The sequence below is a fragment of the Phlebotomus papatasi genome, chromosome 2 (assembly GCF_024763615.1).
Source record: "Phlebotomus papatasi isolate M1 chromosome 2, Ppap_2.1, whole genome shotgun sequence".
Classification (NCBI taxonomy): Eukaryota; Metazoa; Arthropoda; class Insecta; order Diptera; family Psychodidae; genus Phlebotomus; species Phlebotomus papatasi.
Genome location: NC_077223.1, coordinates 68,569,239 through 68,585,237, shown reverse-complemented (window position 1 = coordinate 68,585,237; position 15,999 = coordinate 68,569,239). Strand labels below are relative to the sequence as shown.

The window sequence follows — 15,999 nt, the reverse complement described above, 5'->3', positions numbered from 1 at the left end:
ATAGCGATATTTCGTTAATTTTTCCATATAAAAATTTTATTGCGAAAAAAAATTATGTAAAAGATAATTCCAAACTAGATGAAGTATAACATAAAAGAAAATTTAAAATTATCCGCATAAATAGCTGATGGACAGACTCTGTCTAGAGAAGACGAGGAGTTTTTGTGCTCTCTTTGTCAAAGACGATTTGAACAGCAAGGTATAATATTTTTTTTAGTGTTATTTCAATTCGTTAAATTTTATCAACTCATTTTCTACCTTATTTTCATTTCGTTCAAATTCACATATTTTTTTTTTTTAATTTTTCAAATTACCTTCAGTAGAAATTTGATAATTTTAAATAAAATAAATTTCGTTCTATGTAAAGTTTTATCCCATTCAATTTGTTGTGTTGCAAGTTCTGAGATACTTATTGCTCTATTTCGAAACTAGTTGTACTTCTTTTGTTCAATTGTTTTCTTCTAGATGATCCTCAGTTTTATATAAGGCAAGACCTAATTAAATGTTAGTTGATTCGTGTAACAAAATTCATCAAATTTAGCAACACTAAAATTTTTGTATATATTTTTGTACCGAGAATTCTGGATAGTTGGTGTATAACGTGGAGGCATACAAAAGTTGCATTATTAGTGAGAGAAAAAAAAATGTAAAAAGATGAATATTTGAGTTAGAAAACCACCAAAACTCATATATTCTTCGTCAAAAAAATAGAAAAAAAACAACATCTTCTACCATCATACATTTCTATATTTTATGTTTTTTCTTCTCCAACCACTGCAAGTGAATGAACTCACCAACTGATTCCCTCTTTCTGTGTGATTCACCAGGGAACTATAGCTGCCTCAAGGTGGATCTAATATTTACAAGGGATCGTGCATTTTACTTTACCACGGTTTTTATTCCGGGCATTATACTCGTTACTTCTTCATTCATTAATTTCTGGTTGGAATGGAATGCCGTACCAGCTCGTGTCATGATTGGTAAGTTTGTAATAAACTAAATATATTTTATATTAATTGTACTCTCATGTATTTGTAATTGGTAAGCTGAAGTATTTTTTTCGAAAAAACGAAATTTATAAAAAAGATTTAAAACAGAAAACGTTAGCACGTTACTGAACTGAACCATTTAAAAAAATACCACATTTGAAATTCTCTTGTAATAACCCTACTACCAGGCGCCCCCATTTGTAATGGAGGCGCCTGGTATTGCATATAAATTTTATAACCCTTTTACAAACGTCGAAGAATCTGACGAACTAGGGGAAAGTGCCTATGCTTGATACCATTGGAAGCTACGTAATGACTAAATTTTTCCTATATTTTTTCAATAAATATGACTCCGCAATATATTTTAAAAACTGGCCACTTTCCCATAGTTTTTAAAATATGGTTGCGATGAGTCACCTATTATATTGTGAGACATAGAAAATTTAGTCATTACGAAGCTTCCAATGGTATCAAGCATGGGGACTTTCCCCTACTACTGAAAAACTGGTATTAAATTGTATGTATTGTATGTATTAAATTTAGATAATAATGCCTCCGACACACCTTTTAGATCAAGAAAAATTCATGAAATCAAAATTCGTGTGCCATTCTTATTCAAAAGATTTAGAAAGGTTTATGCCACTCTTTCGAACTCAAAATTTGACTGAACTAAATTTATATTAGTGTGATAATCAAAATTAAAAAAAAAAGAAAAATGCGAAAGGGCAGCATGGACTTATGCAACACTATTAATATAAAAAGGGATGTGAATTTCGATTTTAATTTACCTGACCTAAAAGGTATACCAGAGCCATAAAGAATCAAATTTGATCACTAAAATAATAAATTTATTTTAAAAAACTTAAATCTTTCAAAAACAAAAAGAGTTTTCATAGAGAATAAAAACATTTTATTTTCCTTTTGTAAAACTTACATAATGACTTCACAGATCATAACACGTCCGTCGCACTTTTTACATCACGAAAATTTCAAGAAATCAATATTCAAATCACTGTTATCAATTTTTTGTAATAGTCTATCCCAAACCTTTACAATGTTCTTTTTCTGTTGAACATCTCCAAATATCTTAACAAATTTAAAGTTCAATTCAATTTTGAATGCATTAAGGTGGGATAGATATATGCAAAGCCTTTGAAAAAGAAAGGGATATGAATTTTGATTTCATGAAATTCATATCATATTTCTAAAGTGAACTGGTTTTTAACATAATGGAATTTAGATAGACAAAAAAATGTGGAACTAAATAAAATTGTGGCAAGGCCCAGATTTTTTCATAAATAAGCGAAAAAATCGTATATCAATGTAGACCCACATCTCAAAGTGATCCAACCTCCCGCTAGTTGAGCCATATTTGACTGATCGTCAAATAAGGTGAAATGAACACCTATTGACACTTTAAGAACTCGTGTTAGCAGGACCTATTGGAACCCTATACTCTGTACCATTTGGAATACGAAATTTGAACACTTTCCCTTGCCGAAAAACGTAGATTAATGAAAAAACGCCATATTAGGGGAGACTGGGGCAGATGTAACCATTTTCGATAGATACGTATTTGACACCGTGATTTTTTGGAAAATATTTCTTAGCTCATGTTTTACCCTTGGGTATAGGCAATACATCGAGGGTAATGCGGATGCTGGAAAACTTTTGAGTTTTCCATAAAAATAAAATTTGTGTCACTATGCATTTTTCTCTTTTCACAAAATACCTGGGGTAGAAGTAAACACTTTCTGGGGAGGATGTAAACACCCTTTTTTCCACCCTTGAAATTAACTTTGTACCACTTTCGATTATTTTAATTACTTAAGAGATATATAAAGACTGCATATTTTTCAAAAAATCACGACACTTTTAACAAAGAATAATTAAAATAGCAAAAAAAAACTAAAAGCATGCAAATCAAAGACATTTTTCAATGGATTTTCCCTATATTTTGACATCATGCGACTTTTTATTGAACACAGAGCCACCAATTTTTTCGTAGTCAATTAATTAGAAATTTCGCATGAAAACAAAAAAAATTGCCATTTATTCTACACTCACGACATCTACAATTACAGGAAAATTGCCTGTTTACATCTACCCCAAATGCTGTTTTCTGTCCAATTGTTAATTCTTTTAAAAAATTGAGAATCTCAATATCTTTAGTAAATACATTAATATAACCCTAAAGGTTGTAGGAAAGAACTGGTATTGCTACATTTCGATTATTTTACACAGTTCTCAATTTCTAGGTGGAAATCCAAATGACCAAAATAATCGAAATATCAACATTTTCAAGAAAAATGATTTTTATTTTTAAAGTATTAGGATTTTATTGACCAATTCATCTGTTGACATACATCCCCATGGTATCTATGAATGCTTATGGGTTTTATCCTCTGGAGTCTTAAAATTAATGAAAAAATCACAGTGTTTACAACTACCCCTGTTTACTACTGCCCCAGTTCACCCTACTTACATTTTGTTAGATACATTAAATAAATTTCAACATTTTGACAAAAGTGTCAATAGGGGTTCCCTATCTAAGAGGTGTTCATTCGACCCTATAGATTTCTGATATCCAAATTTAATTTTACTTGCTAAATAATACTGTATAGTATGACTCCAGAGTGTCATCCCGCGGTTCTGTTAGTCAATTACCTTTAAAAAGGACTGCAATAGTGTCAACTGTTCTTTTATTTATTGAACTATAAATATTATATATTTCCATTGTAATCTTTTTAAAGTTGAAAAATCCCTTTTGTGTACCATCATAGTAGTTTCTATATTAAGTAATTTTTTATGAACATTTCTATTTCATGGAAAAATTCAGATCGTAACCGTTTAGTCCTTTTATAATGAAATAGTTTCTTTTTAATGATTCTAAGGGAACTGTATCAAATTTCGGCCAACTTACAATTTCGGCCACTTCTTTTTTTTCCTCAAATTTCCATGAACTTTTAGTTTTGCATACTTTGTAGATAAATATAATGGTAAAAAACTAAAAAATGTCGCTTTGACGAAGGTAAAGAATTCTGGAAGGACAAGTAACTATGAGAATCAAGAAGGACGAAATATGATCCAAAGCTGTGTCTATATTTCAATTCATTTTACAATATATTAAGAATAATTTACAAAACAACCAAGACGTTAAACTATCTACAAGATTCCCAGGAACACTCCTGTAAAAGAAGGAACAAAAAAATCAATTTCTATTAAAAATGTTACATTTAAAACTTTCCACTTTGGCGCATGCATGCAACTATGCCGAAATTTGGTACACTTACCCTAAGCCTCTTCGAATTGAATTAAAAAATTAATAAAAAATTGCCCTAGACAATGCGTGAAAATTTTTACGGGAAAAATAGAAATTACGAGAATATCGTAAACGCAAATATCCATGAAATTTAGCGTCTTGCAAACAATGTTAAATTAAGAAACATTTTTTTTAAATGTAAAAGTAGTAAAACTTAAATTTCCTTGGGAATTTTAATAAATTACTTTTATTTATTAGTTAATATGTCTCAAGTTTTCAATTCAAAGTTAAATGCAATTTTCAAGTTATTAGTTCTGCAAATATGTTTTTATTCGAAGAATTAATCCATAATTTTAATAGACTGATACAGACTTTTTCTTAGAAGTATATTTAAATTATGGATTTATAATAACAGCAATTTTCAGCCATTCAACAATTTGAAAAGAGGAATATTGCAACAGTCACAAATAGAAAAAAAAACAAAACTCCTAACGTATAGAATTATAAATTCCTTGAGTAGCACAGAGAAGAAGAATATTGGAAACACTTCCTAAATTTACTGAAACTTTTCAAAAAACTTCTTTTGAAAACGAAAATAATAAACGATCATAATAATGAACGTTCTAAAGCAAAAGTGTAAATTTTATTTAAAAAGCTTTATTTTTATTTTAAAAGTTGGAGTCTGAAATTCAAAGATTTTTTCCAAAAAATCCAAAACTCAAAACTATTTTTTAGAGTAATAACCAGGCGTCTCCACTTACAGTGGAGGCGCCTGGTAATGCATATTAATTTGATTAATAGGTAAATTCCCTGCTGAAATTTTTCGTTATCATAATGTATTTCAGTGTGTTTCCATTAAATTTTCATGTTTTCCCACAATATCATTAGTGTCAATCTAGGATTATATTAATGATGCATTATAATATAAAAATAATGAAAAAATGCGCAAACGCTTTATACCATCCAGAACAGAAGGGATTAAATTAAAAGGATTTTGTATGCGGAAAAAAGTTTGTTTCTGCAAAATTAATTTATAGTCTGCTGGTTGAATTTTATTGAAAATCCCTTATCTAGATACATATTGCTAATTAGTGTACAGAGAAAGGTGGAAGGAGGAAATTTGCATTACTGAAGTGCTATTTTGGAATTTGTGCGATATTGCCGCCAGATACGAAAGGCGTAATTTGAAAATATTAGAGACGGGGTATTTACAATATTATTTATAGGGAATGTGAGTTAATTCAACGTTTATATGAGATACTTATCGAGAAATATCGTTAAAGTGGTGAATTGACCTCATTTTCCGCCATTTAACTATATGCATCTCCTAACAACAAAATTCTATTGTGTAGTTATATATATATATATATATATATTGATTGACGAAAGAGGTGCCAGTTGTACACACATTTTCCCAAGAGAAAAGTGACCAGCATAAGTTCATGCGGTTGAATTCCTTTGTCGGATTAATTTTTCAACACGCTCAATGCCCCATGAAAAGTGGTTCAATGGATTTTCCCATCCTTATTTAGTGCCCACCGGTCAATTTTCCTCCCGTTCACACACTAGTTAAATAGTTCAATGGGCCACCAATAAGTTCGAACAAGAAACGCCGAAGGCATCCAATATAAATTTTCGCCCAATAATAGTAATTATCGTAAATTGTAGTAGCGAGGCAAAAGACGATGTAACATTGATTCTTTCTATGTTTGGGAAGTGCCAACCCCTGTACTTTACGCACTATCGATTGATGTTCATCTAATTGATTAATTTATATTCACATTTATTGCTCCCTACGCGATTACACACCATTTGCGTGTTTAGAGAGGAAAAAAAAAAGAATGCTTGGTATGTGCTGTTAGGATATTTTAATGAAGTACATCATTATGTTTTTCCATCCAATTATTTTATTATGTTGCAGGGAAAAAGTTGTTATTCAATTTTGTAAACATAAATATGGGATTTAATTGGATTCTAACCTTATATGAATGGGAAGACTACATAATCTACAAATGCATTTTTTACCATAAAATTTAGCTTTAACTTTCAGTTTTGTTTTGCTGTAACAAATATTGTAAAAGTGACATCGTGTATGTACTGTACTACTAAGTAAGTGATGAGCCATGAAAAACGGTTAAAAAATATCACGAGATGGCTTATGCAAGCAATCACTTAAAACTGCAAGTTAAGGGAAGAAGTTTTCCCAATAGAACTTCCTGTACTTTTCAACTCGAGAGAATTTCAACCTTGTAGTAAAACTGAAAAAGATAGTATAGCAGATTAGGTAATTTTGCAAGGAAGCTCACAAAGTAGTGCACAACTTGGTCTCGGTCTTAAGTAATATGGAAGTAAGAACATAGAACATGTTCAGCCAAACTTAAGCGAACATTTCAAAGCTTCAATAAACGGTCGCTGAAATACCGAAAATCCTTTTAAAAAAAAAAGTGTAGCGATTTTATATACTCCAAGAAGCAGTAAAATCAGTTTTAATCTCTAATGGTAGCAGTTTTACAATTTCATTAACAATTTTAAACACATAAAAAAATTAAAATATATATCATACAAATACTAAAATACGATCTAAATTAAGCAATTCGTTATTCGTTTAATTAAAGGACTCATATTGGTCTATTATCATGCAGCTTAACATTTATTCAACATTCTTTAATTAAGAAAATTAACAGAACAAATGCTAAGATAGCATATTTCCTGAAGACATTCCATGCGTGAAACTATCTCACTACACCCCCCTACTAAAATTTATTTCAAAGAAAATCTCTAAAATCCTTGTCTTATTAAATGCTATAATAGTTTAAGGAATTACATGTAATATTCGAAATAAAAAAAAAGAATTTTTATATTGAAGTTTCATTAAAATATCAAATAATTATTTTAATCAAACTCATAAACAAAATATTACAAAGTTTTCAGAATCTTGAAAATTCAATCGTTAGGTCCTGATTTTCTGGAACATTTTGAAAAAAATATCTTTTACAACTCATGGTCAACTAAACGACTTTAAAAACATCTAAAATTTGATTTTTTGCAATGGTAAAAGTGCGCAATTATCAAAATAATTACGTTAATTAACAGTATTAATTCGTTTCATGCCAATTTTCAAAAGCTGTATCTCCTGGATTTTTATTCTTATTAAACAAAAATACATTTTTTTTAATTCTGAAATCCACCCCACAAAGATATAAAATGTGGTAATGACATCCTGAATACTTCACATTGCAAATGAACATTTAAATTAGAAACAGAAACTAAAAGAGTTAAAGACGCCTTTTATAGGGGAAAGTACTCTACCTTCGAACGTCCATGCCTTCAAGTAATGTGAGTTTTGTACTATTGTTCCTAAGAGACTTACACATTTTATTTAAATTTTATTAGTTAGCTTATCGTCAATTATTGATAATTACATAATAATTATGTATAAATGTCGTAGGGAAGATAAAAGAAATTCACATTATTCGAAGGCAGGAACGTTCGAAGGGAGAGTACTTTCCCCTATATGCATTTCTTCTTTCGTCTTGCTCTGAGCGACCCAGTAATTAATATAAAGTTATTAAAGAGCAACATCTTTCAATGAATAAAGTTAAAATCAAATGATCAAGTATACTTAAATTAGTTTTCTAATAGGGTAAGATCAATTGTTAACATATGCTTATTATTTTGCAATCAATTTCCTGTTGCTCCCCTAATCTAGGAAAAATTAATTTCATGATTTTTTGGTACTTATGCATCATACCTCCGGTTCTATTAAACCGTTTTAAATATTCATTATGAGAAATAAAGAGTTTTGAATAATGAACTAGGGGCGACTGGGGCAAAAAGTCACAAAACGGATATTTTATTTTTTTACAAGCTACTCGAGCGCTTCAAAAATTTCTAATTGGCACAGTTTTATAGGAAAATTACCGCTCTACAATTTTGTGAAAGTAATTTTTCTCTATTTTGTAAGGAAATACGTATATCGAGCCAATTTCTAAAAGGTAATTTTGTGACTATTCTCAAAAATGCTGGGGCAAATAGTACCAGAAATTGGGTATTATCATATTTTGATTCGCTTCATTACAGGCTTCCGTAAATTTGAAAAAATACCTAGAGGACATATTTTCATAGAAAATTTATTCATCTACACCTTTGTAAAACACCGTTTTCTCTGCGAGAAAAGTAAGAAAACGAGGAAAGCGCTTTTCAAGCTATTTTAGAAAAAAACACACAAAAGACCGCAAATCGTTTGACCAATGCAAACAACAAGCGGCGAGACATGATAATGACGTTTCTTTTCACCGTAGGACATCATAAATTGTTTCGATTTTTGGTACTTTTTGCTCTATACCTTTTGTTACTTTTTACCCCAAGTGGCCATTTTTAATAAAAGGATTTCTGGAGAAAAGAACTCTTGTGAAATTCTAAAATAGATAGCGGATGCGTATTCAAAAAATCCAAATTATTTAGAAAATATTCACCAGTGCATAAATTTTGGAAAATAAGTAGGTAATAATTATTATCTTCTGCAAGGAAAATATTTCAAAAATAGGGCTAAAAATTTCAATATTTTTTTATTTTCTAAATTCCCTGTTCGAATTCTAAGAAACTTACAACATTGAAGAAGGTCTATGGAGGCTATCTATAGAAAAAAATTTGAGTCGCTATCTTTTTTACCTTGGAAGATATTGAATTTTGAATTTTTCGATTTGTGACTTTTTGCCCCAGTCACCCCTACTCTTTATACTAAGTAAAATTTGTTAAAAATATATCACTGGCGCTATTGTTACGTATTATTCCAGAGAAGAAAACAAGGTAAATACGAGTACGCGCTTAACTCATATGCTAATAGGAAATATTTTCCTTTTAGAATTCAAACGAACTTACTCAGAATAACCGTAACTACCGAATAGTAAGTTTTTTCAAAAAAGGTCTCCGAAAATAAATCACAACGGCTGAATTATTAAAATTTTTAAATGAAAATTTATTTATTTTTTATTAGCGATGAAGACCAATGCAGCCGTATTCGAAATTTCAATACCTTTCCAAAAAATCCAAATTTAACCTAATCAGTTTAAAAATGAACCTTTCAAACTGATTGACCTTTGACCTGTGATAATTCAAAATCGAAATTTCTCTGGTCATTTCTCCGGTACGATACCTCTAAAAACATGGTTTTTAATGGTATGAAGAAGGGTGAAAGGAAAGAGGAAGAAATGTCTGGAGATAATGTTTCCTTATTGGGGATCACCGAAAACCGGAAGTTGATATCTTTTACTATTTAAGCTCCAGACTCCAGGGCGGTGGCAAGTTGAAAAAAAAGTCGATTATATAACTGCTCGAACTGCTCTCTCTTTGAGTTCGGTTCGAGCAATAAAATTATATTTATTAAAAATATAAAAGTAACCACTTCTCGCCACTTACTTGAAAAGTCCCAAAATCGATTATTTTGTACAATAATTATGAAAAGAATATATTCAGCGTTGCTTTTTCCCATTGACCATATTTTATTGCTCACTTTATATGATTTTTCTTCAATTTAATAATAGGTCGCGAGAAGCAGATCACTGGCGAGAAGTGGTTATGTCACCCTTAGCTGTTTTTTTTTATTTTTCTGATCTACACAACCTCTTAATTTTTATCATTTCCATCTCCACATTTCTGGAATATAAATTTCTTCCTCTGTGTAAGGTGACTGACAAACTCAATTCTTGACTTTGGCTTAAAAGTTCAGCCAAATTGAAAAAAAAATATAAAAAACTTAACTTTCATTTTCCCTTAATCTTTAAGAAATTTATCTAAAATTTAAAAAATCAATTGAATAATAATTTATTTTTATTTATAAATAGATATTTATTTTCATTTATAAATAGATATTTAGAAAGTTTTTTTGTGCTAATTAAAATAGACTGGAACTCTTGGATTATCAGATATTTAAATATCTCAACGGCGTATCTCTCACTTAGATTAAGATATCAACGTGTCATGTAACGTCCAGCAATAAATTTTGTAATTTAACTTCTTCATTCGGGGATATAGAATATTTTCCTGTATTTAAATAATAAATGAACTTTTCATCAGCTCATCACCTTTCTGCATTGCTCTTTGCTCTTTTGCAGGTGTGACAACAATGTTGAATTTTTTCACAACATCCAATGGTTTCCGCAGCACGTTGCCAGTTGTGTCCAATTTGACGGCAATGAACGTGTGGGATGGTGTTTGCATGTGCTTCATCTATGCATCCCTCCTGGAATTTGTCTGTGTTAATTACGTAGGACGGAAGCGTCCACTCCACAATGTTGTCTATCGACCGGGAGAGAATCCTGTTACACAGGTAAATATCATGCAACATATATTATTTTCTCCTCTACGACGAAAAAAAAAACAATTAGTGGGCAGGAAAACATTTGCAGTGTCCAAAATCTAATTTTCTTATACTTGCAACTCTTTTTCACAAATAATGTACTTTGTTATGGTCATTACAATTTACAAAACGTAACCATATACAAGACATGCTTCACCCAGTTCAGTGATAGCGCCTTTTTCTTGGCTCTATTCCATTTATTTTTCTCTTGTTCTTCTAACTTTTGTGCTATATGTTGTGTTTTTTTTTCTCTTATTAACTTTGTTTCCTTTACCTACAATATTGTAAGAATCTCTTATTCTTGATATCGATCTTCAAGTCTTTTTTCTCGCATTATGGCTAGTTAGTGTGTTTATTTTTTATTATCTCTCGACTTATGGTTCTTACATTGTATTGAATTAATGTAAAATCCAATGTAGTACCTTATAGCTCCTACTCTCTCCTCTATCTTCCTTAAACCTTTTCCTGTGAGCTATAATGTATGATTGTAGTGTAAGAAGAAGCAAAAAAAAAGGGAAGAAGAAGTAAGCAAAATATATAGTACAGATGATACCCCGTCGATGCATTGAAAGGTAATAAAACACTAGAAAGTATTGCAGATAACAAGAAAATGCCACACACCAGAGATAACCAATCTTGTAAGGTTTTATAAAGATGCTGAGAGTGTACGATTGGAGTGCACGAGAAGAGAGATTTAAAATTTAATCCAATAGCACTCACTTTCATGTGATACTAGGGGTGAGAAAATGTACAATATGGTATGATGGGGGAAAAGGAAAAATTTTCACTAAGAATAAGGTGTGTATGGAGAAGTGCTTTCAACTTATGTACACATTATTCCACGCTGAGATGCTGTGAAAGGTGCAATTTTGTATCCTCGAAATAAGAAGTGGAAGAATAACCGTGTTACTGTTTCAGCATATTCCTTTTCTGCTTGTTTTTTTTTTTATTGTTAAGCTTTAATGGCCGAAACAATGTGTTGATTTCCTCTACTGATTCTCAGGGACAACATTTTCGCATGAATTTTTCAAGAGTAATTGCTGAATAATTCACAAAGTACTTCAAACAAGTGTCTTCTAAATTTCATAACTGTTTGACAATGTCGCAAGGTCTTACGATAGTTTTACACATTTCTGCGAAATAATATTTGACTTTCAAATTAAGCTCTGTTCAAAGAACATTTTAAACCACGCCCACTTCAAAATGAACTCTACCAAGTAGATCTGAAATTAATACTTAATTTTTTTTTCAATAAATCCCAAAAAAAGTTGCTACAGAACAAAGATTTTGACAAGTCTTTTAATGCAAAAAGCTTATAAAATGAAAATTTTGTATTTAACCCTTTAAGGACGATTGGAACACCGGTCTCCCATAAAGAAAATAATTTTTCCTGACTACCTTAAGTTATTTTTTTCTTATGTCTGTGCATAATTGTAAAGTAGAAGGTTGAAGGAATCTAGAATATTTTTTGCAAGTCTCTAGATATTTGCTATGTAGTAAATATTTAAGCTCAAAAATGGCGATTTTTTAAATTCTCAAATTCATAATTGATTTTATTTATTTTTTATACTTCCAATTTTTTTTAAGCAAAACCCTTTTTGCAATAAAAACTACAATACTCATACGTAATATTTTTCATTAAAGCGAAAAATATTATTTATAGGTATTGTCAGAAAAATTACTTAAATTTTTGGGCTATTTTTGTCCCTATCGTTCATAGAAGCACAAAATAGACCGAATCGGACTCTATTGGACTATCCAAGGTTATATGTAAGACTTATCATTGATTATGTTTCTCCGTTTAATTTTTATTGTTGTGGTCGTTAAAGGGTTAAATTCCAGTAGAGACTCTTAAAACTCTCAAAAGTACGCCGCTTTAACTTTAGTAGTCACAGAAGCGGAACCAAGAGGATTATAAGCAAACCATAAAAATGTTGGTTCTAATTGTCTTACAGGGAATTGTACTTTACAACACAGAGAAGAAAATGCTTCTTAGTTTGTAAGTTCTACGGGCCTCAAACCTTAATGCCCTAGATAGACCTATACGGGCTTCATAACTAATACCGGCTTCAGACCTACGGCTTAGCTATATGGCTTAATTGCTCTAATTTCTTATGACTCATAATTTTTTGCAAAAATTTAACTTAGGATTGGATTACTAATATTAGATTGGACTATTAGGCTCTCAGAAAGCAATAAAATTGCTCGCTATTTAGGATTTTGAGTCCTTTGGGAACTGGGTTAAACATCTAGTCTAAAGACCACTTAAGACTTAGCCATATGGCTTAACTGTTATAATTGGTGATCAGTCGAGATATTCTAGAAAAAAAATTATGATTGAATTATTAAAAGTAAGAAATTTATTAGATTCTGATAAACCAGTATAAGTGTTTGCTGTTTAGAATTTTGACATCTTCGTAAACGGGCCTAAACCTTTAGTCTGAAGACCACTTTACGGCTTAAGCCCAAAGATGGCTTAGTGGGAAACTGTTGGGAATATAATCCAATTACTATTTTGATTTTAATTAGGTTAAGCTGTATCTCGGCTTAAGTATGTATTCTTGCTTAGTATGTATTCAAAAACCACTGCAATTGGTTGTTGGTTAGCAAATTGTGACCTTCGTTAACTAAGCTAAACTTCTGGTCTAAACACAACATTCCTGTAGAATAATCAGGCCTTCTCGCAATTGATTTTTATACATTAATTTTTACTTTTTCTCAATCAGAGAAGACATTAACAGTACGAAAACGTTTAAGACCAAGATAAAATTCTGATAATCTAAAGGGGATTCGAACGTAGCACACTTGCACATTAAATTAACCAGGACTTAACCGTTACTATAAATGAGGAAAGATTGCATTTCAATTACATTTAATTTGATTGAATTTCAATTTAATGAAATGTACTTCAAGATTGTAGAAAAAAAGTGGTGTAAAATGTTGGAAAGGATTGCTCATTTTTTGAGTAACCAATCAATGAAAAATGCGACATATTTATTCTCATTACATATTTTATTGTGAGCATTGCGGGGCATGTTTTTTTACAGGGAATTTCACATTAAACAATGGAGTTCGAATTGGTGGTTTGCTTGGACATGGGTATAATGGGTATAATATTAAAAAATAAAAATTTAACGGCGTTATCACACTTGCACATTAAAATTTTAATGTAATTCTCATTAATTGTCGCTTGTGAGCGTCCAAACATGTTATTTGTCTCTTTGAGTCACTTAATATTTGGAGTTTTTCTGTTTATTGATAAAGAAGTGGACTTGGCCTGCAAAAATAAGTTTAAATTTACCTAAAGCATAAATATTTTTCACATTAAAAAATTAAAGAGGAAATCGCATTAAGTTTTCGCATTAAAGCTATAAATCAATTTATATCAAATTTTGAGGGCCAAGTCTAGCTTTTTTAACAACAAATAGATCAAATTTTGAATATAAAATGATTCAAACACACAAAATACACGTTTGGACTCTCACCAGCGACAATTAATGTGAATCATATTAAAATTTTAATATGCAAGTGTGATAACACAGTAAGCATTAGTTGAACTCTTAGTGTTACTAATTTTAGTTGGTCGTATGCCATGAGAAGGGCGGGGCATAAAATTTCTTTTATGAATAGCACAATTAGAAGGTCAAATATTACTTTCGTAAAAAAAATTGAGAGTAGTTTTTATCATTAAATTTTGAATTTATACCTGAATTTTTCTTATGACTTTTTTTGAATATCTCAATTCAAAATTTGTGGCAATTTTGGAATTTTATTCAGAACAGAACTAAATATTTCTTTTAGAGAACAGGAATATTCAGTTGACTTTGTGAAGTAGCCAGCAATTACCTTGGAAAATCTTTAACTGAAGTATAAAAACAATCCAATCAAAATTTATTTTTTTATCTTTAATTCTATTGAAAACACAATGTCATGCCAAATACAATAGTAAACATACAATAGTACACACACTGACACTCAACTGATAAGACTTTTGCCTAGTAGCACAAATTTAGAAAAAAAGGGTCAAACAGTTAGGCTAAAAAGTCAAGGGAGAATAAAAAGCTGTAGCCTAGGAAATATGAAATAATTCGATAAAGTAAATACATCCTTATTTTAGTTTAAAAACCTATAGGATGGAGTCATTAATTATGGACGTTATACCCTTATGGCCAGCGTGCAAAAATCTTGAGTTTTCTTATCTAAAACAGATTTCGAAAAATCATAAAATTATCAGTTTATGACGTGATTAACAATTTTGTGATTTTTCGAAATCTGTTTTAAATAAGAAATTACGTTTTTTGCAAGCTTGTCCATAAGTGTATAACGTCCTAAGTAATGACTCTACCCTACTATCAATAAACCGTTCCGTCATTTTGAATTTTTAAACTGTTCCTTGGAAATTTTTCCATTTGTTAGAATTGTAAAATTCCAATTACTGTCAATTATCTACAGTGGCAGCAATTCAATTGAATTCAATTGAACCGGGCATCTAAATCACTTAGAGATAACGTGGTTTTTTTAGGTGTCAAAAAGCGAATAGTAGTTCTTAAATTAACACCAAATTAAAACAATTTTCGCTGCGTCGTGTAGACAGTAAGTTTTAGAAATAGCATAATCCAACGATTTCTATATTTTTCATTTCTGGTATATTTTATCACTTCTATATTTTTAATATTTAAAGAACACTAATGCTCAAAATATTCAAAGTTGCGAAAATAATTTTTATAATTAGCCCGATAATTTTGGTTACTCTTCTATGGCATATAAATTCATGAAATTTTATTTTGTATCCACAACTTTTGTCCATTTTTTTATTTCCTCCTATTTTTATTATAACAAATGCTTTATTCATTAGTCTCTCAATCTAAGATACGGTTTTTTATTCAATATTTACTTTCTCCAAATATTGATTTAAAAAAAAAATTCTCAATGTATTGGACATGTATGATGAAAGTCTCAATCTATTTTTTACGCTTCCTTTCTGCTAATATTATATTCTGTAAAACATCACGCTTCAATCAATTCCAATCGATAGATTGACAATAGTCCTCATGGAAAAATCTCCCACGCGTTCCAATTACCTAACTTGATACATAACACCCCCAATGTGGGGGGATTTTTTATTAAACATATACATTGCGGTAATTAAAAAAAAAAATTGAAAAATTAAATATTTATTCTTCAATATTCTAATATGGTATTCTTTTGAATAACATAACTGCTGTTTTATTCTTTGTAACATCCACTGTTCCATATCAGTACAATATTAAATGCCACTTACAGATTCAATTAACAATTTTTCAACATACCAATTCGGTATTTATATATCAAATTAAATAAATAAATTCTACGGTTCAATTGCTTGATTATAAAGTATTAAACAAATTGAA

At 30.2% G+C, this 15,999-nt stretch overlaps 1 protein-coding gene across 5 annotated transcripts in view; it reads left to right on the top strand.

Moving 5' to 3' along the window:
• LOC129804003 (glutamate-gated chloride channel) overlaps nucleotides 1–15,999 on the top strand; it is a 186,039-nt gene that overhangs the window by 147,166 nt on the left and 22,874 nt on the right. For all 5 annotated transcript variants that reach the window (XM_055850945.1, XM_055850944.1, XM_055850946.1 and 2 more), the window contains 2 exons: nucleotides 828–980; nucleotides 10,365–10,579. In XM_055850945.1, coding sequence (XP_055706920.1) covers nucleotides 828–980; nucleotides 10,365–10,579 — 368 coding nt within the window. The remainder of the gene's footprint in view (nucleotides 1–827; nucleotides 981–10,364; nucleotides 10,580–15,999) is intronic.